The 27,229-nt window shown below is 46.2% G+C and overlaps 3 protein-coding genes across 13 annotated transcripts in view; 1 reads left to right on the top strand and 2 right to left on the bottom strand.

The window, feature by feature from the left end:
- plpp3 (phospholipid phosphatase 3) overlaps positions 1-4,452 on the bottom strand; it is a 30,744-nt gene extending 26,292 nt beyond the window's left edge. For both annotated transcript variants that reach the window (XM_088425726.1, XM_088425725.1), the window contains exon 1: positions 4,083-4,452. In XM_088425726.1, the coding sequence (XP_088281852.1) occupies positions 4,083-4,224 (142 nt within the window). In that variant the 5' untranslated portion in view covers positions 4,225-4,452. The remainder of the gene's footprint in view (positions 1-4,082) is intronic.
- Positions 4,453-5,839: 1,387 nt separating this feature from the next.
- Positions 5,840-18,990, top strand: prkaa2 (protein kinase, AMP-activated, alpha 2 catalytic subunit). Of its 5 annotated transcripts, XR_015866923.1 has the most exons (11): positions 5,840-6,018; positions 7,381-7,522; positions 8,082-8,175; positions 8,692-8,836; positions 9,603-9,690; positions 9,883-10,107; positions 10,176-10,338; positions 10,415-10,753; positions 11,050-11,176; positions 11,720-12,054; positions 12,130-14,529. XR_015866923.1 is itself a non-coding variant. In XM_088425050.1 (10 exons), the coding sequence occupies exons 1-10, from the start codon at positions 5,919-5,921 to the stop codon at positions 18,935-18,937; spliced, it is 1,428 nt and encodes a 475-aa protein (XP_088281176.1). In that variant the 5' UTR covers positions 5,840-5,918; the 3' UTR covers positions 18,938-18,990. The 5 variants fall into 5 exon arrangements, 4 of the variants coding, with proteins under 4 accessions (XP_088281176.1, XP_088281174.1, XP_088281175.1 ...); XM_088425050.1 differs by lacking the exons at positions 11,720-12,054; positions 12,130-14,529 and adding an exon at positions 18,933-18,990; XM_088425048.1 differs by having other exon boundaries at positions 11,720-14,529.
- Positions 16,054-26,639, bottom strand: LOC148416414 (uncharacterized). 6 transcript variants are annotated; one of them, XM_088425044.1, is made up of 22 exons: positions 26,473-26,638; positions 25,733-25,831; positions 25,562-25,654; positions 24,753-25,474; positions 24,536-24,675; positions 23,703-23,870; positions 23,333-23,624; positions 23,171-23,271; positions 22,561-22,589; positions 22,433-22,467; positions 21,588-21,762; positions 20,827-20,986; positions 20,615-20,741; positions 20,422-20,453; positions 20,250-20,334; positions 20,131-20,165; positions 19,490-19,559; positions 19,334-19,396; positions 19,235-19,254; positions 18,968-19,001; positions 17,776-17,867; positions 16,054-17,694 (listed from the first exon to the last, which is right to left on the bottom strand). In XM_088425044.1, the coding sequence occupies exons 1-21, from the start codon at positions 26,479-26,481 to the stop codon at positions 17,789-17,791; spliced, it is 2,568 nt and encodes an 855-aa protein (XP_088281170.1). In that variant the 5' UTR covers positions 26,482-26,638; the 3' UTR covers positions 16,054-17,694; positions 17,776-17,788. The 6 variants fall into 6 exon arrangements, with proteins under 6 accessions (XP_088281170.1, XP_088281169.1, XP_088281168.1 ...); XM_088425043.1 differs by having other exon boundaries at positions 25,562-25,831; XM_088425042.1 differs by having other exon boundaries at positions 24,753-25,654.
- Positions 26,640-27,229: the final 590 nt, after the last annotated feature.

The raw sequence follows: 27,229 nt of genomic DNA, 5'->3' as shown, positions 1-27,229 counted from the left end.
AGGAAATATTTGCAGAGCCCAGCTGAGGATTGAAGTGGCCGAGAGGTTCGAGGCGACCGGATTTAATGAGCGGCACCGCGTGAATACTTGCGGCGCTCCGGCAGCTAACGGTGGGGCGGGTGGGGCGTGCGGGACGTATTAGCTTAGCGTCCCGGGGGAGGCTTGGGGAGCCCATTCCTCAGGGTTAAAAGGCTGAACTGCACTTACTAATTTCCCCGTATATCACTCTGCCTTTTGGCCGAGGGTTACCGCGGCTCGTGTTTTGATCTATCGAGCAACCCTCGGCCCGACGTTGACTTGAGATTGTCGGCGTGCAGACGCCTCAAAACATTCTAATTCGGATCGGCACTGAAATACAGACACGCATGTGGACGAATGTGAATTTTTTTTTATATGAACTCATTTGGTGCCTGAGGGATATTTTTATTGTATGTAGTACCATAATTCCTCAAATATGATGAACTTTCCCCCCCAAAATGTATGGGTGCATCCTATAAACAGTAACTTTGATTTTTTTTTTTTTTTTGAGACCATTCGAGAAAGACTGTTTTGACCGCCACAGGCCGGTTTTGACGCACAAATGCGCATTTTATATTGGCTGTATTCTTACTTACGAGCTAGAGGGCGGACGTCATGTTAGTTGAGGTTTTTACGGCATTATTTCTATAAAAGAAGCGAGCAGACTGAACCAACATCCGAGTCCATCCTTGTTCACACGCAGGAATATAACCAAAACGGAGAGGATCATGTCAAGGTGAGGAAAAAACGAGATCCGCCCATTTATTTAGGTCTGCATTAAAACCTAATCGACTTCCTTGGTGGAGGTAACAAGTTTATATCCTTTCTTTTTCTTTTTTTTGCATCCATAACAGTGTGCTCTAACTTTGCTTTTGCATCATGGAAAATGCAACCATGACTAATTTTAGACCCCCCCCCCCATGGGAAAAAGAACAATTGTCCCTGCGTTCCGACAAGCTTAACAATGCAATATTGCAACTGGCGGTCTTGCGTTTGTGTAATTGCAGAGCCAAACCCCAACCCGATCATAATAGCAAAAAAAAAAAAAGCAAACCTAAAGAAAGAACTGAATGGAAGATGGCAAAGCCAGATTCTCTTGTGTGAGTGAGTCTGTGAATGTGTGCGTGCGTGTGTATGCGTGTGTCCATCCTGCTGTGTTTATGCATCATTAGCAGCTTTGATTAGCATGTTAAGCAAAAAAAAAAAAAGGCTTTAGCGGGTGTGATGTTCTTTTTGCCTGAGGTCGTGTTGCTGGTAGACATTAAAAAAGTGTGTATTTTGTGCGAAAGCGTGTGTGTTTGTGCGCGTGTGCCCGCTGGCCGACGGACAAAAACGCTATGCGTCTAGGCGTGCGCCTTTTCAATCTCCAGCACGCAAACGGGACAATCCGAAGCCCTTCACACACCCACATTCCTTGTCCCTCAGCCCACCTTTGTTTAAAGCCCCACAGCCAAAAAAATGGGCCAACCAATCAACACAAGACAGCCAGATCGTGTTTAACATGACAAAAGAAAAGTAGCCGCGAGTCTGTCGTGTTAGCGTGCAAAAGCATGAGATCAAATCTTCTTTTCTTTAGTTTATTTGTAGTTATTTCAACCTACACTCCCATTTGACGCTGTTCTAGTATAACACAACAAAGCCAATCATTACAACAAAATGTCACCAAATGTCACATTGTTTTATGTGGCCGTGAAAGTAAACGATGTGCGGTGTCTAAAATACTAAAATGACACATTGTCCACACGAGTGGTTCTCAAATGGGGGTACTTGTACCATTGGGGGGACTTGAAGGAACTTCAGCGGGCACTCCAGATTTGAAATAAAACAAACAAACTCGCAAAAATCCTTTCAAAATAATTATTGAATGAATGACGTGTTTCAGGAAAATATAATATAAAGTGTATGCCACCTCTCGTTACCTGTCAAGTTAATGATTTTTTTGTGAACACGTCTCTAAAATGATCCCAAAAGAGGACACTTTAAGTTGATTATTTTTGGGGACAAATATTTATTAAGAATTAAATCAATGATTTATTTTTGTTTATGTTTATGTATTATTTATGTTTTATTAAGTGACCCTAAATTTATAAAGAAAACCACAATTACGACAAGAATAAGTTTAACAACCAGATCAAAACATTGATACCCTGCATGGTTTATTTTGTTACCGATTCCTGTTTTTAAAAACATTTGAACAGTTTTTTTTTTTTTTTAATTCAATCGCAACGTGACGTGGCCCGGAAGAAAAGAAAACAAAAAGAGTTTGACACTCCTGCCTTAAACTAACATTGCAGTCAGCGGCACTAAGCGTCGTTAGTTTTCCAATAATTTGACATCATTCGAGCAAGAATTGGCTTTTACTGCGTTGACTATGAAACGAGGTCATTTCTTTTTGGAAGGTCCTCTAAACGCACAGGCAAGCGCGAAGACGCGTGTGTTCTTTAGTCTTTACAAGTTGAGGAAGTCGGTTTAGCCAGGAAATTTGTTTCACGCGCGCACACGAGGGCAGACGAAACACTTCAAAAGTTCTCGGAAAAACTTTGCGAGCTTCTCAGACGGCAGTAAAAACAAATGTGTAACATCTCGGCGGCCCGCGTCACATGTTTGGCGGCGACATGCTTTTTCCGTAGTCTCCCGCTCTGGACTCGCACCTGCTCTTTCGGACGGATCGGGGATGCATTCCCCTCGTGCCGCAACGCATGCTTAAGCAATTATTGGCCGCAGGGCCGTGCGGGAAGGGGGGAAGGGGAAAGGGGGGGGGGGGGGGGGCCTTCTGACAACAGGTGAAGGACAAGCCAATAAGAAGTCGCCTGAAAAATCATACTTCACCTAATACTAGCGAATAAGATCCTACAAAAGCATACTGTAGCAAATTACAGCTTGATTAAACAAGATTAGACAAGCTACAGGTCTACAAAAAGGCGAGGAAAGCTGCTAAATACAGTATTTAGCAGCTTTCCTCGCCTTTTTGTAGACATGTTGCTTGTCTACTCCATAGTTTACTCAAGCTGTAATTTGCTACAGTTATGCCTATTGTAGGACTGCCCTTATTGCTCTATTACCGTTTTATTGCCTACTTTATTATTTGCTCGGTTGTAGAACGTAGTCCGCTCGGGGAAGTGAGCAGAATAAGAATTTCCTTGTGTAGGATAAAGGCAATTAAACACTCGACTCTTGAGATTTTTTTAACAGGATTTCTGCACATATCAGCAAATCTAACTGAATGCTTTTTAATGGCGTGGCAGGAACATTACATTTTGAAGCTAAGAGTGCTTTTTGACAAGCCAAGAAGAATACGCGTAACACTTGCGCGGTAATGATATCCCAAAACCTGGTACATGCTGGTTTAGTCATCAGCCAATCACAGGGCAAATAGATAACGTCCGTTAACAAGAACATTCCCACCAATGGAAAACTCGAGTTTTTCAAATCATAAGCATGTGTTTAGAATGTGGGATGAAGTCTAATTTGAAGTCAAATTTTTACACACATGGGCCAGTGGTGAAATTCAAGCCAGACAGCGCTCGGTTGTGAGTCAGGTGTGCTGAGCCCTATTCCATCGTCAATCAAAGAAAAGAAAGCCGAAGCAATCCTACAAACTCGGCAGACACTCGGCATCACCATCATTCTACAATATGTTCCTCTTCATGGACGGTTCTGGCTGAAATGGCCACTTTTGGATCTTTTTCTTTTTTTTTAAGGGGGTGGGGGTACCGGTGCAGGTCACAACACATCAAAACACCAAAGTCCCATGCACGGGACACACTGTGGCAAGGAAAGACGCATGATCTGATGATGAGTGAGCGCTCAGACGCGTTGACAGCAGTTAATAAAATAAAAAGACAAAGATTTCGCAGGGCACTTTTGAAGTTCCGCTACACTGGAGCTGCACGATAAGACGGTTCGGCACATTCAATTTGTAGATAACCGGCAATACTTTGAGAAACGATAAGCTTTTTGATTGACGGCCGTTGCGAAGCACAAAAGCGAGTGTCAACGCAATATCAAAAATAGAAAACGTAATCAATTCCATTGAAAAACGTCTAATAGCGAAATGCACTCACCGAGTAGAAGACAGAAGATGTCCAATGCAACAAGAAGCTTCCTCTTGCTGTTGTCGACACCGTTGTTGTTGTTGTTTAACGTGGAGTTTCCTCCGTTTCTTGTCTCTTGTGCCATGGCTTTCTCATACGTATACTTTTGCATTGGACAATTCCGATCGTTCTGGCTCCGAATCCAGCAGGCGTGAGGCAAAACTGTCAGTTCGTTCGGGAGAAAAGTGCACAAAGATAAAAGTTTAAAAAAAAAGAAAAGTTGCAAAGTCAGAAGTTTTTAGCGCCGTCGACAATAAATTGAATGGCAGCCAAGCGCCACTTTGCAGCTCTATTGAGAAATGAAGCGCACATCGACAGACGCTCTTGTTATATCTTCACGCGTCTCCTCCTCCTCCTCCTCCTCCTCCTCCTCCTCCCCCTTCTCTCTCTTCAAGTCTCCCCGGCAGACAGTCCACAAGGCTCAGCCCTCAAGCGGCTCCATCTCGACATGGAAAACTTTTTCCCCTCGTCCCCGGATTGATGAGCCAGGACAGTTTAAACGCGCCAACAGCGCCCCCGGTGGTTATACGCGGTATGGCATGCGCACCCTGTTGTTTTGTGGCTACCAACTGGCCAAAAAACATCATTCTATATACAGCAGCTATATAATGTCACTAGCAGGAGTAAAAATTAAATTGTGTTATTTCAAAATATTTCTATTTGACTTTTGCAATAATTTTTTTTTATTGTACCATTGTCAGGGCAAACAGTTGTAGCAAATGAGTTTTTGTTAGGCCAAGCAAGATAACTTTAACCGTTTTGTATAGTCCAAGAAAATTTCAAATCCCACTTCAAACGAAAAATAACACTTTTGGCTCATGGGCAGCCGATCAGTTAGCTTGAAGTTGTCGATCTTTGCTTTAATTGCTTTTATATGAATACACGCGCAAACCGTGCAGCTCTCATGCCAAATCAAAAGAAGGACTTTGGTGCTGAACCTGGATCGTTTCCGAGCGAGAAAAAAAAAAAAAACATCAGCGTCATCCTATTCCTTCAAACTATTGGAACAAACCATTTTGGTGATGGGGGTTACTGTAATTATTGTTGCTCAAGTATTACATTTTTACAAAGGAACACTGAAGGTTAACATACTTCTTTCGGTTGTTACATGAGGACATACATGAAAAAACTTAACTTTCAGGGGCGCTGTGACTGAATTTTGAAATAGATAAACTTCCAGGATTTCAAACCCCCTCATTAGTATGTGACTACAATACGTATATATTTGTCAAGTTGCTGCATATTAAAGCGTATATATTTTTCTTGTATCCCTTTTTGTTTACTTTGTTGTTTTGTTAAGGAAAAAAACAAAGCATAAAATCATGAAACATGAAAATCCACCGCCGTGCTGCGAGGAAGAGACGTTCCGTTACGGCAGTAGTGTGAGCCTACACTGACATCTAGTGGCTGAAAGACCAAATTACAGATAGTCCAATCTTAACCGTCCAAACTGCGCGGGATTCGGTTTACCTGTCATTTTCAATGAAGAACCGGGCGTGTGAACGATATGTTTCAGGATGTAAACACGTTTTGTTTTTGTTTTTTGTTTTTTTTCGGGGGGGGGGGGCATTTTTTTCAACTGACAAGGCGAACGTGCTTGAAAGGGAACGACGTGCTCAGTGATGGTCACCTTTAAATGGAGAGGGGCGGGGTCAGTCGTGAAGCGCCGTCTTCCCCGAGCCAAGACACGACTCGCCCCTCCCTCCCTCCCTCCCGCTCCCGCCCGCGCTCCCCGCTGATCCACGGGCGAACACACCCACCCGTAACGCAACCGAGCCCCCCTTCGGCCATCGCCGAACCGAGAAGATGGCAGAGCGGCAGCAGCAGAAGCACGAAGGCAGGGTGAAGATCGGCCATTACATCCTCGGCGACACGCTCGGAGTGGGCACCTTCGGCAAAGTAAAGAGTTAAGTCGTGTTTATTTTTTGCCGTGTTGATGTTTGGATTGGCGAGTGGTTGACGCGAACCCCCTCCTCCCCTTTTTTGGACGTTTGGAATCGAAGTTAGCGACGGTTAGTCGTTTTGCGTATCTCCGGCGAGCAACGGTAGCAGCGTAATCTCGCGATAGCGTAAACGCCTTCGAGAATATTCTTGTCTTTGAAAGTCAAATTCTTCCACCAAAACAGACCACCATCAGTCGCTATTTATGAGGCAGGTGGATTTATTTCGATTATGAAAGAAACTCGCATACAATATAAAAATGATAGGCGTATACTCGTTTTTATCAGCTTTATGAGTTCATATCGTCGTAGTTTTTTTTTACGCGTCCGCGTTGCGTTAAAGGACACCGGTACTGCGAGTCTTTAACCTTACTTGTGTTTAAGATTAATTGGATAGTCTGCTTTCGAATTTACGCGGCTCAAAGTCTAGCGTCTCATCGTGTCGGCATTAGCTATTTAAAGTCCGAATAAGTCAGGGGAGAAAAGCCACATAATACGTGTTAAATTACCGAAACGTCCGTTTGATTTCGTCAGCGAGTTTTGATCACTTGTGACCTTGCGCGGAACCAGCTTGTCAACTGTCGGCGTAACAAAATAATAATTACACAAAGAGCTCGTGCAAAAATACAATAAAACGTCTTGTGTATCGTTCATGGCAAGTACATTTTAGTATGGCGTAATTTACCTAATGTGACCTAAAATACAAATCGAGCTCAAGGTGATGCTCGCTGCTTATAAAAGATGACAGTATCACTCCCCTCCCTTTTATGACGATAATGCTTCATATTCAATGCCTCAAGTGAAGCTTTTTAGGCACTTAAAGCCGTGCAACAGGTTTCCAAAACAACCCATTAGCAACTCCTCTCCCCTTGGCACCCATAAGCACTCACCTGCAAATCCAAAGTGCCCAAATAACGCTTTAATGCAACTTGACATCACTGCAAGGGGGTGGAAAGTGGGCCAAAAAAGATAAATACCAAGCCCAAACAACAAGTTTCTCCCTTCAATGTGCGCCAGACAACCAAGCACACAGTTAAATGACAAGAAGTGCAATAACTTGAGTCTGCTTTACCATGACCACGCAACAGCTCACAATGTTCTGAGCGCCTTAAGTTTTACTTACTGTCCGAAATTCCCTTTGGAAGACATGCTTGAGCTGCAAAAATGTCCACTTAAACCCTCGCTACGCCGTAAAAAAGGAGCGTTTTTTTATGGTAAAATACCCCCAAAATAGTGTCGTCGTACTCTTAAATAGCATAACTAAAACTTGTCGATGTGCGCACTTTGCTACAGCGCCAACGTGCGACTTTTGTATCTTCTTTCCTTAGTCGGGGAGCACCAGCTGACGGGCCATAAAGTGGCAGTGAAAATCCTCAACAGGCAGAAAATCCGCAGCCTGGATGTGGTGGGCAAAATCAAACGGGAGATCCAGAATCTGAAACTATTCAGGCACCCGCACATCATCAAGCTGTGAGTGAGGAACGTGACTTTGACTTGCGACGTCGTTCTGCGCTGGCCGCCGCTTGTTCCCCACACACCCGGCGTGCCGCCGGGCTCACAGAAGGTGGAACAAACGCGGGCCAGCCAGCTCGAGTTAGCACGAGCGCACGCTTCCTTTTGTACAGTATTTTCCCTCTGACCTTCCTTGCCCTCCCCTTCCGGCAAAGCGCGTCTCGGCAATCCCCCTTTTATTTTTAGCCCCCCCCCCCCACCCCCGCCCCTCAAGGGTCAGCTCTTCATCGCATTGCAAGTTATGGCAGATATGCCGACGCGGTAGAGCCGCGAATCGCCGGGACACATGCGCGCACTCGCGGGCAGCCATTGGTGGGATTGGGGCTTTTATTCCCCGTGACCTTTTTCGCTTTCTAATAATCATCACTCAGCAGCCGTAGCGTATATCACGGCCCGGCCCGGCCCGGCCCGGCCCGGCTCCGTTTATTCCCGTGCCTCGATGCATTACGCGTAGCGCCCATGCATTAAAAAGGCCGCGGGGCGGGTGCGTCGCGTCAATTATTTTCCTGCGTTTCAGGTATCAAGTGATAAGCACGCCAACAGATTTCTTCATGGTTATGGAATACGTTTCTGGAGGGGAGCTTTTTGATTACATCTGTAAACACGGACGGGTAAGAGCTGATTTATGCATTCACCGGATGCACATTTAAAGGGATAGTGTGTAATATTTCCACTGTTTTTCGTTAGGTGCTGCATTTACCATTGTCTGTAGCGATAACAAACATCATTTCATGATAACTGGACCTTTAGATCCGGGCACTTAGTTACACAAAGTAACTGGCGATTTAGTACCCAGCTAAACTAATGAATGAATCAAATTGAAAGAAATGTAAAGCGGTACCTGGGTTTGAATGTCTCAACTTCAAAATAAAACAACAAAAGGTAAAAACAGGCTTCTGGGATTGAATGTTGTTATTTTCACCTTTAACTCATCGACAGCCAATCGTAGACATCAAATATTCATTCTTACTGGGAATTGGCAGTATTGCATGAGTTAAAAAAGATAACGCTTTATTTTCATCGACACCAAGAGCAAAGCGACAAGACGAACCCAAAGCTTGGTTCTCAACAATATTTTGTGACCTTCCCCCACTTCCTCTTTGTTTCCCGTCTCCTTCATCCGCCAGGTGGAGGACACGGAGGCCCGCCGTCTTTTCCAGCAGATTATCTCGGCTGTGGACTACTGCCACAGACACATGGTGGTCCACAGGGACCTCAAACCCGAGAACGTCCTGCTGGACGCCAGCAAGAATGCCAAGATCGCCGACTTTGGTAGGAGTTGTTCTTTTTTTAACTTTACAAACGAGCCTCAACATTTGCAGGATTTGCTCATCAGAGCAATTGCGCTTCCTCAGCTGGATGTCTGGGATATGCCGACACAGCCAATCAGGAAACGGAAACCTTTCACGTGACGCAGACAAATTGGAATAGGGACCTCCTTTCTCTAACCTCACACAGGCTTACTAGTCTGCTCCGTCAAATGAAGAAACCCACAAAGGACTTGTTTTCCACACTACTTTAGTGATCTTGCCTGAATCCTAAAAGAAATTCCACATGAAAAATCATCAGACGTGCTTATGTACCAATCCAAATTTCAGTGGGAGCCAACTTCCTGTATCCGATCCGTTTTCCAAAACAGGCTCAGCGATCGGCGGGGGGCGTGGAGGGGGCACCTAGCAACAGATCGGGTCTCATATCAGCTTGGGCGAATGCCTCCAGGCCCGCTGTCATCCGATAGGAAGGGAACCGAGGGGGGGTCGACGCTCGGGGGGGGGGGGGGGGGGGGGGGTTTGCGGTCGGAGAGAGTGTTAAGGACACGGCGGATGAAAGATAAGGGAAGGTCGGAGTGCGAGGCCGAGGCTCTGACAGGCGTCATCTCATCAGGCGAGCTTTGTTGCCTGGCGCTCGGAAGACTTGGCGGGGGCAGGCGGCTCAAGATGCGAGCGCGCCCTTTCGCCTCGTAAACGAGGAAAAGTCGCCTTTATGACGAACGGAACGCTCAGCGTGTTCGGTGTGTGCGTGTGTGTCCGGCTGACAGGTTTGTCCAACATGATGTCCGACGGCGAGTTTCTGAGGACCAGCTGCGGTTCGCCCAACTACGCCGCTCCGGAGGTCATCTCGGGAAGGTGCGCGCGTTACCGCGCGGCTATACTTTCTATAGCGAGGACATTCGTTAAGCCGATCTTAACATCCGTTAACATTCAAACGGTCAGAGGCCTTTTTCGAGGAGGGCTGAAATCAAGCGCTTTGCCATCCCAGCGCCGGGGGGCAACGCTTCCCGCACGTTGGCGCGAGCCCAACCCTTACCTTGTCATCAGGCTGTACGCGGGCCCGGAGGTGGACATCTGGAGCTGCGGCGTGATCCTGTACGCGTTGCTGTGCGGCACGCTGCCTTTCGACGACGAGCACGTACCCACGTTGTTCAAAAAGATCCGAGGGGGCGTCTTCTACATCCCCGAGTACCTGACGCGCTCGGTGGCCTCGCTGCTGATGCACATGCTGCAGGTGGACCCGCTGAAGAGGGCCGCCATCAAGGACATCAGGTGGGGGACCCTAAACAAGTCGACGTCGTCAATCGGCCCCATCCGCAAAAACTTTGTCCTCCTCGCAGGGAGCACGAGTGGTTCAAAGGGGATCTTCCGGGTTACCTGTTTCCCGAGGATCCGTCCTACGACGCCACCGTCTTGGACGAGGAGGCCGTCAAAGAAGTGTGCGAAAAGTTCGAGTGCAGCGAGCCCGAGGTGGTCTCCAGCCTCTTCGGCGGCGATCCTCAGGTATCTTTGCCGGTTTCTTTCCACTCGTCTCCATTTTTGGAAACGCCAGTGGCGAGCGTCCCCCGTGTCCGCGCAGGACCAGCTAGCGGTGGCCTATCACCTGATCATAGACAACCGGCGCATCATGACGCAGGCCAGCGAGTTCTACTTGGCCTCCAGCCCGCCGCAGGGCTCCTTCATGGAGGACGGCGCGCCGCTGCCGCCGGGGGTCAAGCCGCACCCGGAGCGGATGCCGCCGCTGCTGGCCGACAGCCCCAAGGCGCGCTGCCCCCTGGACGCCCTCAACACCACCCGACCCAAGCCGCTGGCCGTCAAGAAGGCCAAGTGGCACCTGGGCATCCGCAGCCAGAGCCGGCCCTACGACATCATGGCCGAGGTGTACAGGGCCATGAAGCACCTGGGCTTCCACTGGAAGGTGGGCGGGGACGGCTTCTCTCTTATATTTTGCAAAGGAGGGAAAAGAAAACCGTGCGCCCCTCCCACTCGCCGCGCTGACCAGAAATAAGATTATTACCTGTAATACTTGTATAAGTAGACCTAAAACGATATACTTTTTCAAGTGAAAAAAAGCAACATGCATCAACTTTCAACAACCGTTACCTACTTTTCACAGTGTTTATGCAGGTTGCAGGTTAGTCTAAAAGTGAAAAAATGACCAAGGGCATGTATTTTCACACTAAATATATTTATAGACTGGGTTTTGCTCGGCAGGTGGTGAACCCGTACCACCTGCGAGTGCGCAGGAAAAACCCCGTGACGGGCAACCTGGTGAAAATGAGCCTGCAGCTCTACCAGGTGGACAACAGATCCTACCTCCTGGACTTCAAGAGCATAGATGGTAAGTGGCAAAAACCTCGCTAGCGCATTGTGACTCGGCACTCCCGTAGGCACGTTTGACTGTAGGAAAAATGTGCATTTTTTGTCTGTTTTCCGATCAGTAATTGAAAAAAAAAAAGGTTCGATCTTATTTACCGCTAAGTCGGAAACCAGGTTTTTTTGGACCCTTTTGGGGTATTTTGGCCATTCCTTTGATAACTACATCAAAAGCATTTGACATCAAATTGAAAGCGTTGAAACAAGATACTAGGAAGCTGAAATTTCACCCAGATTGCGAGCGACGTGTCAAAGTTTAAATCGGCGCAAGCAACTCATCACAATTCCAGGAAAGTGCCACCCCTCGGCTAAAATACTGCGAGTAGAGTGTGGAAGAATCGGCGGAAAAAGGGTTCATCGAGCGTTAATTGACAAGACGGTCGCTAGATGAATCGACAAAAACGGCCCGCGGCGCCGCCGTCTACGGGACCGTCTCGTTAGAAGAATTTAGTTCGGGAACGAGATGGAGCGCGACCGACTCACCCTACCCCCCCCGCCCGCGCCCCAGACGAGGCGACGGAGGCGGCCGGCTTCAAGTCGGGCTCGTCCACGCCTCGGCGCTCCGGCTCGGCGGCGGGCCTGCACCGGCCGCGCCTCAGCGTGGACTCTGCCAGCCACGCGGCCGAAATGCCTCCGCTCAGTTCGTCCCTGCCGGGCTCGCTGTGCGGCGGCTCGCCCGCGCCGGCCCCGCGCCAGGGCTCGCACACCATGGACTTCTTCGAGATGTGCGCCAGTCTCATCACCGCGCTGGCCCGCTGAGATGACGGCGGGCGGGAGGAGGGAAAAAAAGAGGAAGGCGACGGGAGCCCCGGCGTCAAACGCGACCCGCTTTCGGGACGGGACCTTCCAGGGGAGGCGGCGGATCTCCGACCGCCAGGCGGCAAAGGTAACCAAACGGAAAAGGAGAACCATCGCCGCCTTCCCTTTTCAACTGCCGGAACATCGCCCCCCACTGTAAAGGCTTCATCCCGACGCCGTCTTGAGCGAGCGCGTGGATGGAAACGGAAAAGGCCGTTATCCGCGCACGTTATATTTACGTCGCGGTCGCGCCATGTAGCCGAACAAGCAAAATCACTTTGTAGATGCCGATTATTCAGATTGCTATTTATTTTTTTGGAGAGAGGTTATTTTTAGGCTTGGATCACGTTATTTAAAGGCTTTTTATTCCTATCCCAAAGGATGGCGAAGCTCACGTCGCGGCGTTTATGACGCGGCGCAGACATGCGCCATCTCAGTCTGACTTTTTGCATTGACCGCCAAAGCCATCTGAAAAAGTCCACCCCACCCCCGTTAGAACGTTCCGATAGCAAGTACGATCGGTCTCTGTGGGGAAATCAAACCACCCGTACAAAAATCGGCCCAAATTATTTTCTGACCGACTGTAGGCTAGAAAAAAATAGAGCCCCGCCAACAAAGCATTTGAAGGAGGAATTCAAATCTTCTTCCGAAGCCTCGTTATCGGCGCGGAAGGAACAGTTGAGGAGGGGCAGGGGGCGGGGCAAATGGCGCACCTCCTATTTGGAGGAAAGTGAAACGTTGCGAGGAACGTCCACAAAAAGTCAAGCGAGCCCGCAGCGTGCTGACTGTCAAGACTCCCAGATTTTCAAAAAAGTTCCAGTCACTCATGGCAAAAGAAACAATGTTCATAATTGCACCATATAAATGATTCATTTCATCACATCATTTGATAACTCAATAATGAATTAACATAATAATTACCCATAGATGTTGCGAGAAGGCCGCAAACTAGAAGCTAACATTCAGAAACAAAACAAAGGGAAAATGAGGAGGAAAAAAAAACAGTCAAGTGGCATTAAAACATGACTAATACCATAGCATAATTAAACAAATGAGGGGCAAAACAATTAAATAACATCAAAACATTAGACACTAATATTTAAAAAAAACAATGTGGCGCAAGAAATTCTTCAAATAGCATGGGCTAGCTGGAAGCTAACATCCACTAACAATTTGACACTAAACGAGGAGTAAAAACATCAACTCAAATCGCATTAAAACATGCTAAAAGCCGACGTTTATGAACAATAAAACTTTAGACGAGGTCGTACAAAAAAAAATCAGATAGCATTAAAACATGACTAGCTAGACGCTAACATTAATCGACACCAAAACACCCAATGAGGAGCAAAACATTTGACTTTGCTACCAGTGCAGCAATTAAACAAATGCAAAAAGTGACAAGATAACTAGCCATAAAGTATTCCAGGCCCAATCCAAAATGCATATATTATTATTTAAGAGCCGTCATTACGACGTACGCAAGCGAGTCGACTCATGACAAGTTGAGCCAAACAAACGTCACATACGCCTGTAATTTGGACAGTAAATTTTAAGGCGGGCAGTCGCACGTGCGAACGCTCATCAAAGTGTCAAAAGTCTTGACAGAACGTGTCAAACGTCTTGACAGCATAATACGCATTTAAAAGTAAAGCCTTCCCCGCTCCCGGCGGATTTCCTGAAAAGGGCCTGCGGTCGTGTAAAGTTGCCACAAGGCGGCGCCAATGGGCAAAGTCACGGATGCTTCGAAAAGGAGCACTGTGAGATGGTGTGTGTCTGTGTGTGTGTGTGTGTGTGCACGCCGCACAAGCTTGTCCAGCTGCCTTAAACAAATGCGCGTGTGTGTACCGCTTATTATTTTTATGCGAAATATGGAGGGAAGTCTAAAGCTGAACCGTCCTCCTATTTTTGACAATGCACTGTTGCCTTTCTGCTGTTACGCCCCCCCCCCCCCCCATCTCTTATCAACACTGTTCAATGTGATCTGCTTGACACCAACCCCCCCCCAATAAGCCCAAAAGTTTTACTTGACATATTACAAATGAAGTCATTCAGTACCAAAGACGTGTTTATACGTCTATGCATAGTTCACACAATCTATTCCAGGTACCTAATCATCAAAATAAATACATCACAAAATGAAGTTAGGGTTATTCTTGGAAATCCCCACAATCTGATCGATCAAACTTTTTTCTTGAAAAAAAAATGGAATTGTCTAGTCCAACTGATTAGGAGGAAAATATATAAAAATAGTGAGGTAAACCTGGCAAAACCTTGAATTTTGAAAATGACTTGATTTTTTGGACTAAAAAAGGAAGGAAAATGGCAAAACAAATAGCGACGTAAACTTGTGTGAAAGTGAATCCGCGATCAAAAGAAGCTGCTGTAACCGAAGCGCAATGTAGCGAGGGGACACTCTTTCCTTTCCTTTCCTTTCCTTTCCTTTCCTTTCCTTTCCTTCCGTTTCCTTTCCTTTCCTTTCCTTTCCTTTCCTTTCCTTTCCTTTCCTTTCCTTTTCCTTTCCTTTCCTTCTCCTTTCCTTTCCTTTCCTTTCCTTTCCTTTCCTTTCCTTTCCTTTCCTTTCCTTTCCTTTCCTTTCCTTTCCCTTTCCTTTCCTTTCCTTTCCTTTCCTTTCCTTTCCTTTCCTTTCCTTTCCTTTCCTTTCCTTTCCTTTCCTTTCTTTCCTTTCCTTTCCTTTCCTTTCCTTTCCTTTCCTTTCCTTTCCTTTCCTTTCCTTTCCTTTCCTTTCCTTTCCTTTCCTTTCCTTTTCCTTTCCTTTCCTTTCCTTTCCTTTCCTTTCCTCTTCCTTTCCTTTCCTTTCCTTTCCTTTCCTTTTCCTTTCCTTTTCCTTTCCCTTTCCTTTCCTTTTCCTTTCCTTTCCTTTCCTTTCCTTTCCTTTCCTTTCCTTTCCTTTCCTTTCCTTCCCTTCCCTTCCCTTCCCTTCCCTTTCCTTCTTTCTTTTTTTATTCATTTTGAAAACGAGTCCTTTGCTCGAAATGCAGCAGTAAACGTAAAGCAAGCTGCGTGTGCTTTTCTCGATTGGGAACCCACTCGCTCACTGCTAACGAACAAACGTCGACGTCCCGTACGTGAAAATGCATTCAAAAAGCAACCGGTTTAACCAATAAGGACTCGAAGGTGAAAAAGCCCACGAACGCTAGGTAGCGTAATAGCCATGCAATTCAAACGATCGGCTTTTCTTGACCATTTGATTATTATAACGCACTGATCGTAAAAGTTTCAAAACGATTGTTTTCACCCCTTCCATTTTCTGTATGCAAGTACAGTCGGTTAAAAAAAAGAAACACTGTATATATATTTATGTATTGATGTTACTTTGGATATTCTCCGCATTCTTTAGAATTGTATCAATCATTGTTTTGTAAGATTTTCTATGTTTTGGGCTCCAATGGGATGAATAGTGCAATTACTTCTGTGAAAAGCACGTTTTTGTTTGTTTGTTTGGTTTAATACGCAAAGTGACGTAAAGAAAAGGTAGCGGGAATCCGACTGTTATCTCAGAGTTCTCATTTTAAAGTGAAAATGTTCACTTTAATATAAGAATTGCGCCTAAAGTGAGAATTCCAACTTCAAAGTGAAAACTAAGCACTTCAAGTAAAAATTCAGACGAATGAAAGTGAGTATTCTGTCGTTAAAGTCAAAAAAATCTCATTTTTCAGTCCTAATTCTGACTTTACAGCGAGAATTCTCAGATCAAAGTTCGAATCCTGCCATCCTGGTTTTTTTTCTTCTTCACTGGCTCTAATCCTCCGCATATGGGCAAATTTCACGCTAATCAAGACTTGAGCAAAAATTGCCAAAAAACCCCAAACGTTGTCATTTCTTGCCACTTCCAGCTGAAGTTCACCGCCACACTTAAATTGTCATATTGTGTATTTTGAACACATAACTTTGCCTTAAAGTTTATTAGCTTAACGCTAACACAAACAGCATCAAATTTACGGTGGTATAAACAACCCTTTAAGCGACGGATATCAGAAAATATATCAGTTATTACAGTAATAAGTTATTCATTCTCTGTAAAAAAAAAAAAAAAAAAACGTATTAAGCTGCCCCCTTGTGGCCAAGGCATACACACTAAAGTTACCCCCCCCCCCCAATGGAAGGCACTCGCTACTTTCTTAGCCACGAAAATATTTTCCCTCTGAGGCTGTGGACTGTACTGTACGTATGCAAAAAAAATCCAAATTTAGAACGTCGCACACACCCAATGTCTCCCAAAAAATCACATGCAAACATTTTTTTATACCAAAGTGTTGCTGTCCTTGTTTTGGGTTATGATTTTCTTGTATACGTGCGTGTGTGCGTGCGTGCGTGCGTGTCCGCCGTTTCTGCGATTGTGAAGATTTTGGATTGATCTCGTTATGCATCGCATGGAGTTGCTGTTATGATTTTTTGCACTTTAATGAGTATTTATTAAAAAAAATGACAATAAACAAATACACAAAAGATCCACGTGTTGCCTTTCCATCCGTATTTTCCCACAATTTGGGTCGAGCAAAGGTCTCGGAAGGTGCCTAAATAAAAATCGAGCGGGATGTTTCAGGATGGTTTGGTTTTAACGGAAGTGTTTTGGACGATATATATATACATATAATGGCGTGAACTAGAGGTGTGGAGATTCTGATTACGAGATCAGAAATCGGGCCCGATCACCTAAATTTGAAACTTGGATCAGAAATGGATGGGGGGGGGGTTAGGATTTATGAAAATTTATTTTTAATGTGCTATTATTGGATTTTTGTTGTTTTTTTAAAGACTAGATAAGTACACAAATATTGCCTATATATATATATATATATATATATACACACCCTACACAATCTAATCCAGCAGTATAAACTGATATCTTAAATTATAAATTGGCCTGCATGTTGCACACCAGCACAACGTCCATTGAATAGAAGCAAAAATACAGCAAAAACAATTTCTTTACATACTATTTAATGATGTCATAGCTGAATTTTTTTTTTATAAAGTACAATACTGCTCTTCTTCATCTTAAAAAAAAACATTAAAAACATGCCTTCATTTCCTTTTATTTTAGCCTGACCTACAAGACCAAAACAATTATGTTTAATAATGCTGATATTAATTATAGTACTTAAGTTTGTGTAAAAAAAAAAAAAAAAAAAACACGTGGGAAGAGGACCTTATTAAGACATTCACTTCCGGCCTAGTAAAAATAGATCTTTGACGTCTACAGCCGTCAATGTTGGTGAATGACTTCAATTGCAATCGCTATATAGAAAATACAAATCGCAGTTAAAGTTTTTTAAAAATTAAAAAGAAAAATATCGACCGTTTTTCTCCCCTGACGACATTACAATTATGAGTCCAATTTCTGAATGAAATTTGGACGGGTGTGAAAGAAGGAAGCCGGCAGCGAAGGATAATAGCTAACATCTACGATTATATCTTCCCTCACAGGCTAAAACACTGAAAACTGGTAAAAAAAAAAAAAAAACAGGAAAATGCTCGAGATGGACCTGAACGTTGATCCAATCACGGAGCTCATAATTGTCTTCTGGAAAGCAACAATTGTGCGTTCAAATGAGCCATCTTCTAGCTTTGCAACACGAAGAAGTCCAAGAGAAGGTCCCATCTTTTCCACGTGATGAAAAAAAAAGGAAGAAAAGGCTTTCACAAGGTGAAGAAAGGTTGCTGCAAAACAAAAAGAAAACAAAAAAAGAAGTGAACAAAACATCCGAGAAGGCGTACAAAAGAAACGGGCTGCTTCCTCACCCCTTTTCTCCTTCTACTCGCTATCGTCGGCGTAAAGGTCTGGAGGCGGTAAAATGAGCGAATCGGGATGCTCAAAGTCCATCGTCAGAGACCTGCGGAGAGAAAAAAATGTTAGTACTGTAACCCAACAAATATAGGACGCGCCTACAATTCTAGGAAGCGCCTATCATTTTATCGACTTTTCGTATGACGAATTGCTTTATCGCTTACGAGGCGCTAACAATAAAGCGACATCATACGTTAGCGTTTCGCTTATGCTAATAGCATAACTGTCAGTTTCGTATCGTTTACGTTAAAAAAATGATTGGCAACTATGCTATTATGTAGGCTAGTGGTATGTAAATAAGGCTACTAGTTCCCCTGGGAACTTGGAAGAACTTCAGGGGGTACTGGAGATTTGAAATAAAGCAAACGTGAAAAAAAAAAAAAAATGGAATGAATTCATTGTTTTGGGAAAATCATAAAACATTTTATGTTCAGTGGGTAATTACATTTCATTATTTTAAAGACCCAGATTCTCCTCCACCTCTCGTTACCTGTCAAGTTCATTTTTATGAATCTCAACTATGATCCCAAAAGTTGAATATTTTTCTGTGGACGATTATTTATTCGTAACCATTTCTTTTTGAGAACTGGTCTGACACTTTATGTTGATTATTTTTGGGGGGAACATCATTTATTATTCATTAATGATTTATTTTGGTGAACAAATCTCTACTGTAACCCCAAACAGGACGCTTTATGTTTAATAATAATCAATAAATAATACATATTTATTTATTCATATTATTTTAGAACAGTTCTCGATTCTTTTTTGTGGAAAAAAATGTATTAATATATTTATTGATATATTTCACAGGGGGTACCGATCTAGGCTATTAACCCCATTCCTACCGAAAAAAATCATAAACTGTCTTTGTTAATTATTGTGTTTTATCCCCAAAACATAGTGTGTGTGTGTGTATACAGTATATCGTTTGGTACAAAGTCATCGGCGTTGGCATAAAAACGATTGGTTTCATAAGGACTTTTTGGTGTCAAAATGGACTTTTCTGTCTCATGTTGTTAACGTGTCAGCTGACATTTAAAAATCTAACCGTGAGCGAATAATAAGTCACTAATTATGCTTTGCTCACTCCCCGTGCTTTTTTAAACAGGGTGACTCACGCGTGCGTGCGGGCGCGTGACTCACCGATGAACAGCACGCTGACCTCCAAGCACAGGCCCTGAGAAGCAGGTCAAAAGGTGGCTTATTTGGCAAGAAAGCAACATGTCAAAGGAAAACGGCATGTCAGCGAGCTAGTCTTCCGTACGATCAAATATTTTCATTTGTCATCACTCCTGGGATCTTTTTGACCTTCTGCTGAGTCAAATGGCATGTTGAGGCCCTAACTTGAATCTTAACCAAAATCCCCCTGTTTTGATTTTGGAATGTTTCAAAATCGGAGGCGTGACTTACTTGTTTCCGGTTGAGTATTGCTGTAAAAAAAAAAAAAAAAGTTATTTCTCGCGATACGTTATTTGATGCGATACGCTTTGGAAGATTGTGTCGCATTACCGGGCAGCTGCTTTGGGCGAATGGAAAAACGTTGCCAATTTTTCAAGTGCTTCATGATTGCCTCTGATTAAAAAAAAAACCACACACACACACAAAACATACGAATGTTATTTTGCGCATCATACACCGTAGCGGAAAAGCAGGCGCTGAACTCACTGGACGTTAGCGCCGCCTGTTTGGATATCACCGCGACCGCGCCGGTGGCTGACGTCGAGATCCGCGTTTGCTTCGAGGGAGCCAAACACACACTTTGAATACATTGTTTGGAGTAGACTGGCGGAAAATGCAACGCGTGCTGGGATTTGTCGTTTCTGCTTCGATACGATGGGACGTAACGCTGGTATCCTGAGATACAAGTGGTAGGGGTACGTTTCGCTACTTTCGCTTCATGGTATAGCGTCTAACTGAACATAATAGGATAACAGGAAATTGATGCTTTTTATATTAAAAATGACGACAGAACTCCGCTGGCTCGTCGCGAACTCGTAAGCGGATACGCCATCGATGAGCGAAAAGCCTTTGTGTGCTCTTCAGGCACAATCGGTGATGCGACACATGTAGGCAGACAATTTAGCACGATCAAATATGTTCTTTATCCCCTGCAAAGAACGACCAATATGACAGCAGCGACATCTACGTCAGACTGCACCAGCGAAAGCAGCGCAACGTCCATTAAATTGAGCTCAACTACATTTACATTGGAAATACTATTATTGCTATATGTTGAAAAAAATCAGCTTTGTTACAAGCCTACCGCAACTCTACTCCGAAACACAAGAAATATGCGTGATGGTTACCCATGTTCGGCATGGAGATTGCGTGGTTCCGCCTCCTATAGATGAAGAGATAGCGGCCCACGGAGAGGGAACATGAGTCAAGGACAACGATACCGAAGGCCGAATTGGCACGGACTCACAGATGCGGCTGTGAATACGCAAAACCCGTCGGGGAGGGCAAGGCGTCGTCGTCATCGCCGGTCCATTCCTCGCTGTCGTCTGAAACTGGAAAACGACTCCACTCTAATACACGTCTGTGTGATTATATACAGTACGTGTGCGTGTGCGCAGAAGAAGAAGAAGAAAGCTTACAGCTCTCGTTTGACTGCGGGAAGTTCTTAGTCCTGGGGGAATAAGGCGGGATCAGGACAGGTGTAATACTGGTATAATATGATAGAGAAAGACTGGAGGAGTTCGGTATCATCTGGTGGCATTTGAACATGGGACTTTTTCCCTCGACTATAGGGGATGGGTTTTGGATTCGGTTTCCCTTCCCCGCACATACCCACTGCCCGGCGGGGGGGCACCGTCCACTCGCACCGGGCCGCTCACGGCCGTGCTGGACGTTTTCCTTCCCAGTTCCAACATCTCCTTGATGTCCAGCTCCACGTGGTCCACCGCTACGTATCCGTCTTGAAGGAGAAAAAAGAAAGCAAAAAAACACTCCACCCTAACCCCGATCCAATGAAAGGTGTATTTGAAGGTCATGTGACTTACAGTTGTTTGCCAGGTCCCTGGCCAACCATTTTCCTTTCGGGCAGTTGGTGGTGCGAACGATGCCGATGTTGTCGCCGTACCGGACGGGCAGGTCGTCCTTGCGTCCTTTGGTTGTCACGGTAACCGTGGCCCGGTACATGGCCTCCTCCTGACCTGTAACCTAAGCAAGGGAGGAAGGGAAAGTAGGTCTGACGTGAGGTGGGAGGAATGAGAAAAGACAAGGGAATGTTGGCTACAAGGGAGGAACGAAGGAAGGAGGGAGGAAGGGAAGGAGAAGGAAGCAAGGAAGGAAGGACAAGTAAGTCTGAGGTTAGGCGGGAGGAATGGGAAACGGAAAGAAGATAGAAAAGAATGTTGGAAGGAAGGCAGGAAGCCAAGGAAAGGATGTCGGAAAGTAAAGAAGCCCAAATCAAGGCGTCGAGGGAAGGAAGGCCAAACATCTCCGCCTCGGCCCGAGGGAGGAAGGGAAGGAGAAGGAAGCAAGGAAGGAAGGACAAGTAAGTCTGAGGTTAGGCGGGAGGAATGGGAAACGGAAAGAAGATAGAAAAGAATGTTGGAAGGAAGGCAGGAAGCAAGAGGGTGCGTGAGGCACACAAGCCAAGGAAAGCGCGTCGGAAAGTAAAGAAGCCCAAATCAAGGCGTCGAGGGAAGGAAGGCCAAACATCTCCGCCTCGGCCCGGCGCGTTTGGAAGCCCCGCCTCCGAGGCCCCGGCGGGAGGAATGAATCCCGACGGGTTTCCCTCGGGCCGCCTCGGGCTCACCTTGAATTTCTTCTCGACCTCGTTCCGCCGCTTCTCGCGTTCCTTCCGCTCCTTCCTCTCTCGCTCTTGCCTTTCCTTCACTTCCTTCTTCTCCCTGTCCAGCCGCCGCTTCTCCCGCCTCTTCAGCTCCTTGTCGTCCGGGCCCCCCGACGCCGCCGCCGACTTCTTGTCGCCTCTGCCCAAACGCGATCAAACTCCGATCAGGTCGACGCACGCAACCAAACGCTACTCAACAAACAAATGTATCAGATGAATGGTCAAAAAAAACCGAGGAATAAAATGTGCGAAAATACAAACTAAAATATTTCTTTTTATATCCGCCTATAAAAAGTATACGGACAATGCAATAACGGCCGATTGCCGTTCTCGCGATGAAACACGATTCGAAAAAAGCATCAAGAAATACGACGTATTAATAACAACAAATAAATAAATACAGCTTAATAAGAATAACGTCCAAAAAATCTGACGAAAAAGATTCAGATTTGACTGATATACAAAAAATGCCAATGGATAAAATCTAATAAAAAACAACGATTAAAATACGAACGATAAAAATGAAATGAATAAAAAGTGTCAATAAAAATAAGCACGCATTAAAATATATTTATTTAAATAATCAAAAGTAAATATAAAACACTTTTAGAAAACCTCAAATCAAATATTGAACTGAAGTACTGAAACAAAACTCACAAAAATAAAATGAATCACAAAATATACAGAAGTGAAAAAGATCATTTAACTACATATACAAAACAATGGATTATACTTTTGTATATTTAAAACAGTCATAATAAACATTCAATGCTAAAATGTAAAAAATACAAATAAAATGACAGCCTTACCTCCCAAACCAGCTGGCCCTGTTATTGCCTTCATTCTGCATAAACAAAACAAAAAACAAAAAACTAGATGGCTCAATTCAACCTGCATGGCTTTGCGACACTCCATTTTTACTAAGCCGTCTACTTACGGATTCAACGGCGGCGTCGGCGTATGGATCTGTAGTAGAAAAACGTTGCGGTGATCTGGTTAACAATCAATGAAGCGACGCAATCGGACTAACTCGGCGGCCGATCAGTTAGGCGCTATGATCATTTACGTTCAAATAAAGCCACCGTTATTATCCGCCATCGCTTACGCCCGCCCGTAAGTCGCAACTTCCTTCGAGCTTGCACGATTTGGAATTAAAGACAGAAATGATTTCGATCAAAACTTTCCGGTTCGAGGGCTACCATCATATTTAAGGTACAAACGCAAAAACCTCAAAAGTCACTTGACGGTCTTTTCGTCTTACCATTCAAGAGCGTCGGAAGCACCCCCGGAATATAACCCGCAGCCATCTTTTTTTCTCCTCTGAACGTCAGAGAGGGGAATCCAGGTCCAGAAAGTGAAAATAAAAACCTTCCACAGTTTAGCTTCAGCCACGGGGGCTTATGGTCAATTCAACTCATTAATCTGGCAGTGGAGAAGAAGCTCCGATTTTTACTCTCTGGACCTGATTGGACTCGATAATCTTGGGATTTTAATGCGCCCTTTAAAAATAGCAAGCAAACCATCTTACACGCTCCTCGCCGTCTTACTTTTTGGAGGCCCTTTCTTTTTCCTCCCCACTTCGGTCTTTGCCTTCCTTCTTTGCCCGTCCTCATTGGAATTCCCCGGACCCGCGTCGTAAACTTGATTTCTGTACGGCAAACGGCAAATCTCGGTAATTGCAAAAGATTTTGGTGGCGCGCGCGTCTTACCCCGCTGCGGCTTGACCGTCCGGCGAGGTTAAGAAACGCCGACGATCCCGGTCCGGGGTCACCCGGCCCGGCGCCGCCGGTCCTTTGGGGCCCGTGGGAACCGTGCCGTCGTCGCGCAACGCCGGGAGGCTTTCTCCGTCCGCCATATCCGGACCGGCCAATTCCCCGTCACCCCGTCGGGACGCCGCCAACGCTGGAGAGGGTCCATCTAAAGTCACCCCCCCGAACCGCGGCTCACCGGCGGAAGGCACCTCCGGGAATTTGGAAGGCACCTCCGGGAATTTGGAAGGCGCTGGGATGGATAAGGCACAGCTCACCTTTACCTTTGAGAGTCGCGAACCCGCTTTCCAGTCCAAAAGTAACAACGTACCGTCGCGCTTCCTGGGAGGGGGCGGAGGGACGACGTTGGGCGTTTTGATGGCGGGTTTGGCGGGCTCCCTCCGAGGAAGCCCCGTATCGGATCGGCCCGAGAGGACCTTCTCGTCCGCGACGTCCGATGACGCCTCGTTTGCGTCCTCAAACGTCGGCGAGACTTGCCCTGCGCACGCTTTTGACTTCATTAATCCCAAACAAACAATTCCGGCACGTTATCGCTCGGACGCGCCTGGCATCGGACGACGGGGTCTCGCCCTCGGGAGTGACGGAATTTGATTTGCGAGGAAAGCAAACCGGTTGAGAAAGTTCTAGTGAGGTGACTGTTGAGAAAACTTTGGCCTCCTCAGAATATTTACGTAGGTTCAAAGCATTTCAAACATTTGCCCGACGGGAAATCCAAACACGTTTGGAGGAATGTACCGTCTCCCTCAAGGCGGCAAAATCTTTTATGAGTTACAGCATCATCTTAAATGTGGTCACGACAGGCTCTATAAACCTGTTCCGGAGTTCTCGGGATAATAATGCCGGTCAGTCCATAGTCTGCCCAAGCTAGTTTGTTTGTGAGCTAGTTGGCCCTATGTCACGATGGCTGCGATGTTAGCCACACGCTTGCATGTCTATGCATCGGCAAATGTGTAGAATAGCTCAGATTTCTTCGATTTAGATCATAGGTGCGGAACTCCAGTCCCGAAAGGAAGCATGGGCGGAAGTGCCGCCAATTGGGCCGACGGAGCGACGGACCGACGGTTAGAGTTAGGGTGAATAAAAAACAGGGGATCCGCGGCACAGACCTTTCAAAGCGGGCGAGACCGATGGTTGAGGACTTACCGCGACGGATACTGTCGCGCCTTCCGGCCTGAATGTCGGAGTCAAACGACGGAAGGTCTGTAAGCGAAACGCCGGGGCTTTGAGGTAGGTGGAAATCCTCCGGGGGGGGCGTACCGGAGACCGAACCGTTTGTCTGAGAGCTGAGACCGAAAATGTCAGGCGTCAGCGTCGATAGCGTTACCGTCGCGACATTACCGTCGCGATATGCACGGCTTACTTGCGGCGTGACTTCCTGCGGGCCTTCTGCAGGGCATCGAAGATCCTATGGTCGTTGGCGGCGCCCCTCCTCGCTTGGCTCATGTCTTCTGCTCTCCCCAGGGCCGAAAGGGCTGAAACGGAACCCTCGGCTGCGGGATCTTCTGCCGGGGTCCGGGGCTTCAGCATGGCTTCGATACTGACGGGCGCCGCCCGGCCCAAAGATCCGTATTGAGATTCGGGAGATGACCGCGAAGGGGAGGGAACTTCGGGCGGAGGGATCAAGTCAAGTACGGAAACGGGAAGGGAAGGAGATTCTGTCTCCGGCGGGGTTTCGCTTTCTAGGGAGTGGAAGTAGGGAGCCGGAACGAAGGCGGGCGGGGGGCCGAAGCCGGGCGAGAGGGGCGGCGCCATATCGGAACCGGGCAAGGACACAAGTTTGGGCGCAAGGGTTTCCGGCTCTGGATTTACGTCGTCAAACTCGGGAGGTATCGGGATGAGCGGGGCGAGTACGGGACCGTCCGGGGCGGGCGTATCCGAGACGGGCGTATCCGAGACGGGCGTATCCGAGACGGGCGTATCCGAGACGGGCGTATCCGAGACGGGATCTGCGGGAACCGCGTCCGGATGGGGTTTTGCGGGCCGCCTCAAACCCGAGAAAGCCTTCTTCTTAGAGTTGAGAACCGCCGAGTGCGCGGATGGTGATAGCAGATCCTTGGTTGTCACCGGCTGGGGCTTCCTGTCCTTGGAATTGTCATTTTTCAGCTTGTGGTACAGCGAACGCTCATCAAGCGGCTCCTTGCTTCCCTCGGTCGCTTCGTCTTTACCGACCTTAAGCTTCCCTTCGTTCCTGTCCGTCGGGGTCGTCTTCTTGTCATCCTTGAAGACCACCCTGGGGCCGACGCCGGGCCTTCCGTCCAGCGTCTGCTTGATGGAGGTTAGCAGCGAAGGACGGGCCCCCGCCGGGAGGTAATACGCGGGGCCGGCGGGAGGCGGGACTACCTTGGGTTTCTCCGGGAGCGCCGGTTTCACCCCGGGCTGCCTCAGCAGGAGTTCTTCCTCTTGGAATCTGGCCCTCAGGGCCTTGAAGTCTATCGTCTCCTGGTGAAAAGATAACCGCAAAATATCAGCCTCGCCGGTAACGGATGAACGCGTTGTCTTCTTGGCGTCTTTGCGATAACGGCCGTGCGCCTCTTGTCCGTCCGGGTGACTCGTAAACTATCGCGTCCGTATAGGAAATGGGCTCCGTGGCTTAACGTTCAGGCAGGGGGTGAAGATGGAAACATTTTTTCTCAACTTTACAAAGCATAATTGTTGTTACAAAACGGTGAGCTCGGTATGCAGCAACTGAATGATTTGAATTGCCTTCACGTATTTGTGGAGCCGCGCTATCAAAATAAAAATGATGAGTACGGATTTCATGGCGGCTTCGCGTTGTGTTAGCGCCGTCCGTTGACGAATCCCGTGCGGCAAAATCTCTCCTCCAATTCAAAAACCGAACTTGCCCTACTAGATTTGGCTTTTTTCTGTCTATTAAGTCTCTTTGGGTGGCCCCGGCGGTGGCGGTCAGATCAAGACGGCGCGCCGCCTCGCACCCAAACACCGCCCCTCCCAAATAAAAAAAAAGCAAAATGTTGATTGAATCAAGCTTCAATTAGAATTTAAGTCAATGATCCAAACTTTGTATATTAAGATGTAGCCAATGACAGGTCGCCGTGAAGAGAAATGGCCAAATAACGCACCTGCGCCATTGCTTTGAGACGTCCTTCCGAAGAACGCGCCACCAGTCAGTCAGCTTGGTCTCTCATCGTGGATGCTGCCTAAACATATCCGACATTTAAAAGCCTCTCATTTGCAGTGAAGCTAGTTCTTGTGGAAGAATGAGGCCGAGTAGGAATACGCGCGCGCACAAACAGTCCTATCCCGTCAAACCAGTCTGCCGGTTTCTTTTTTTTTTTTATTCTAGAGGAATGTCACTCGGCCGGCGTGGTCCACCATCATCACAAATATTCGCCAATGGTGCACGTTTTTTTTTTCCTTTCATTTTTTAAATCAAGTAAATGCAGGATAACGTGAGAGTGTGGAGTACTTATGAAACTTTTACTATTGTGCTAATTTATTTCTTATTTTTTGGGTGGGGGTGAGGGAGGGGGAAGGTACTCCTCCCCGAAAAAGCAACAACAATAGAAGAGGTTGGGCAACATTCCAGGATGCCAACACAATACCCCTTACTTATACAATGACAACATACATACGCTACATTACATAGCTTCAAAATACACTTTCCGGATTCTTGTTGTCATTGCCTAAGGAATAGTCTCACATACATACTTACACACACACACACACACACACATACATATATATATATATATATATATATATATATATATATATATATATATATATATACATACATATACACACACACACACATGCACTTAAGTACTATTGATATGTTTGTTCAGCTTAAATACTTCCAGTCATTTCAATAACAAA

Source organism: Hippichthys cyanospilos, chromosome 10 (assembly GCF_059441005.1).
Source record: "Hippichthys cyanospilos isolate Australia breed blue-spotted pipefish chromosome 10, RoL_Hcya_1.0, whole genome shotgun sequence".
Lineage (NCBI taxonomy): Eukaryota > Metazoa > Chordata > Actinopteri > Syngnathiformes > Syngnathidae > Hippichthys > Hippichthys cyanospilos.
This window is presented reverse-complemented; position numbering and strand designations above follow the sequence as displayed.

Excerpts from the sequence above, each read along its gene's own strand:
- prkaa2 (XM_088425048.1), top strand. The coding sequence starts at position 5,919 with ATGGCAGAGCGGCAGCAGCAGAAGCACGAAGGCAGGGTGAAGATCGGC. Across the intron at positions 10,108-10,175 it reads GCCGCCATCAAGGACATCAG|GGAGCACGAGTGGTTCAAAG; the intron begins GTGGGGGACCCT and ends TCCTCCTCGCAG. Across the intron at positions 11,177-11,719 it reads GGACTTCAAGAGCATAGATG|ACGAGGCGACGGAGGCGGCC; the intron begins GTAAGTGGCAAA and ends CCCGCGCCCCAG.
- LOC148416414 (XM_088425041.1), bottom strand. Across the intron at positions 23,871-24,535 it reads GCGCGACAGTATCCGTCGCG|GGCAAGTCTCGCCGACGTTT; the intron begins GTAAGTCCTCAA and ends AAGCGTGCGCAG. Across the intron at positions 20,454-20,614 it reads GCCCCCCCGCCGGGCAGTGG|GACTAAGAACTTCCCGCAGT; the intron begins GTATGTGCGGGG and ends TTATTCCCCCAG.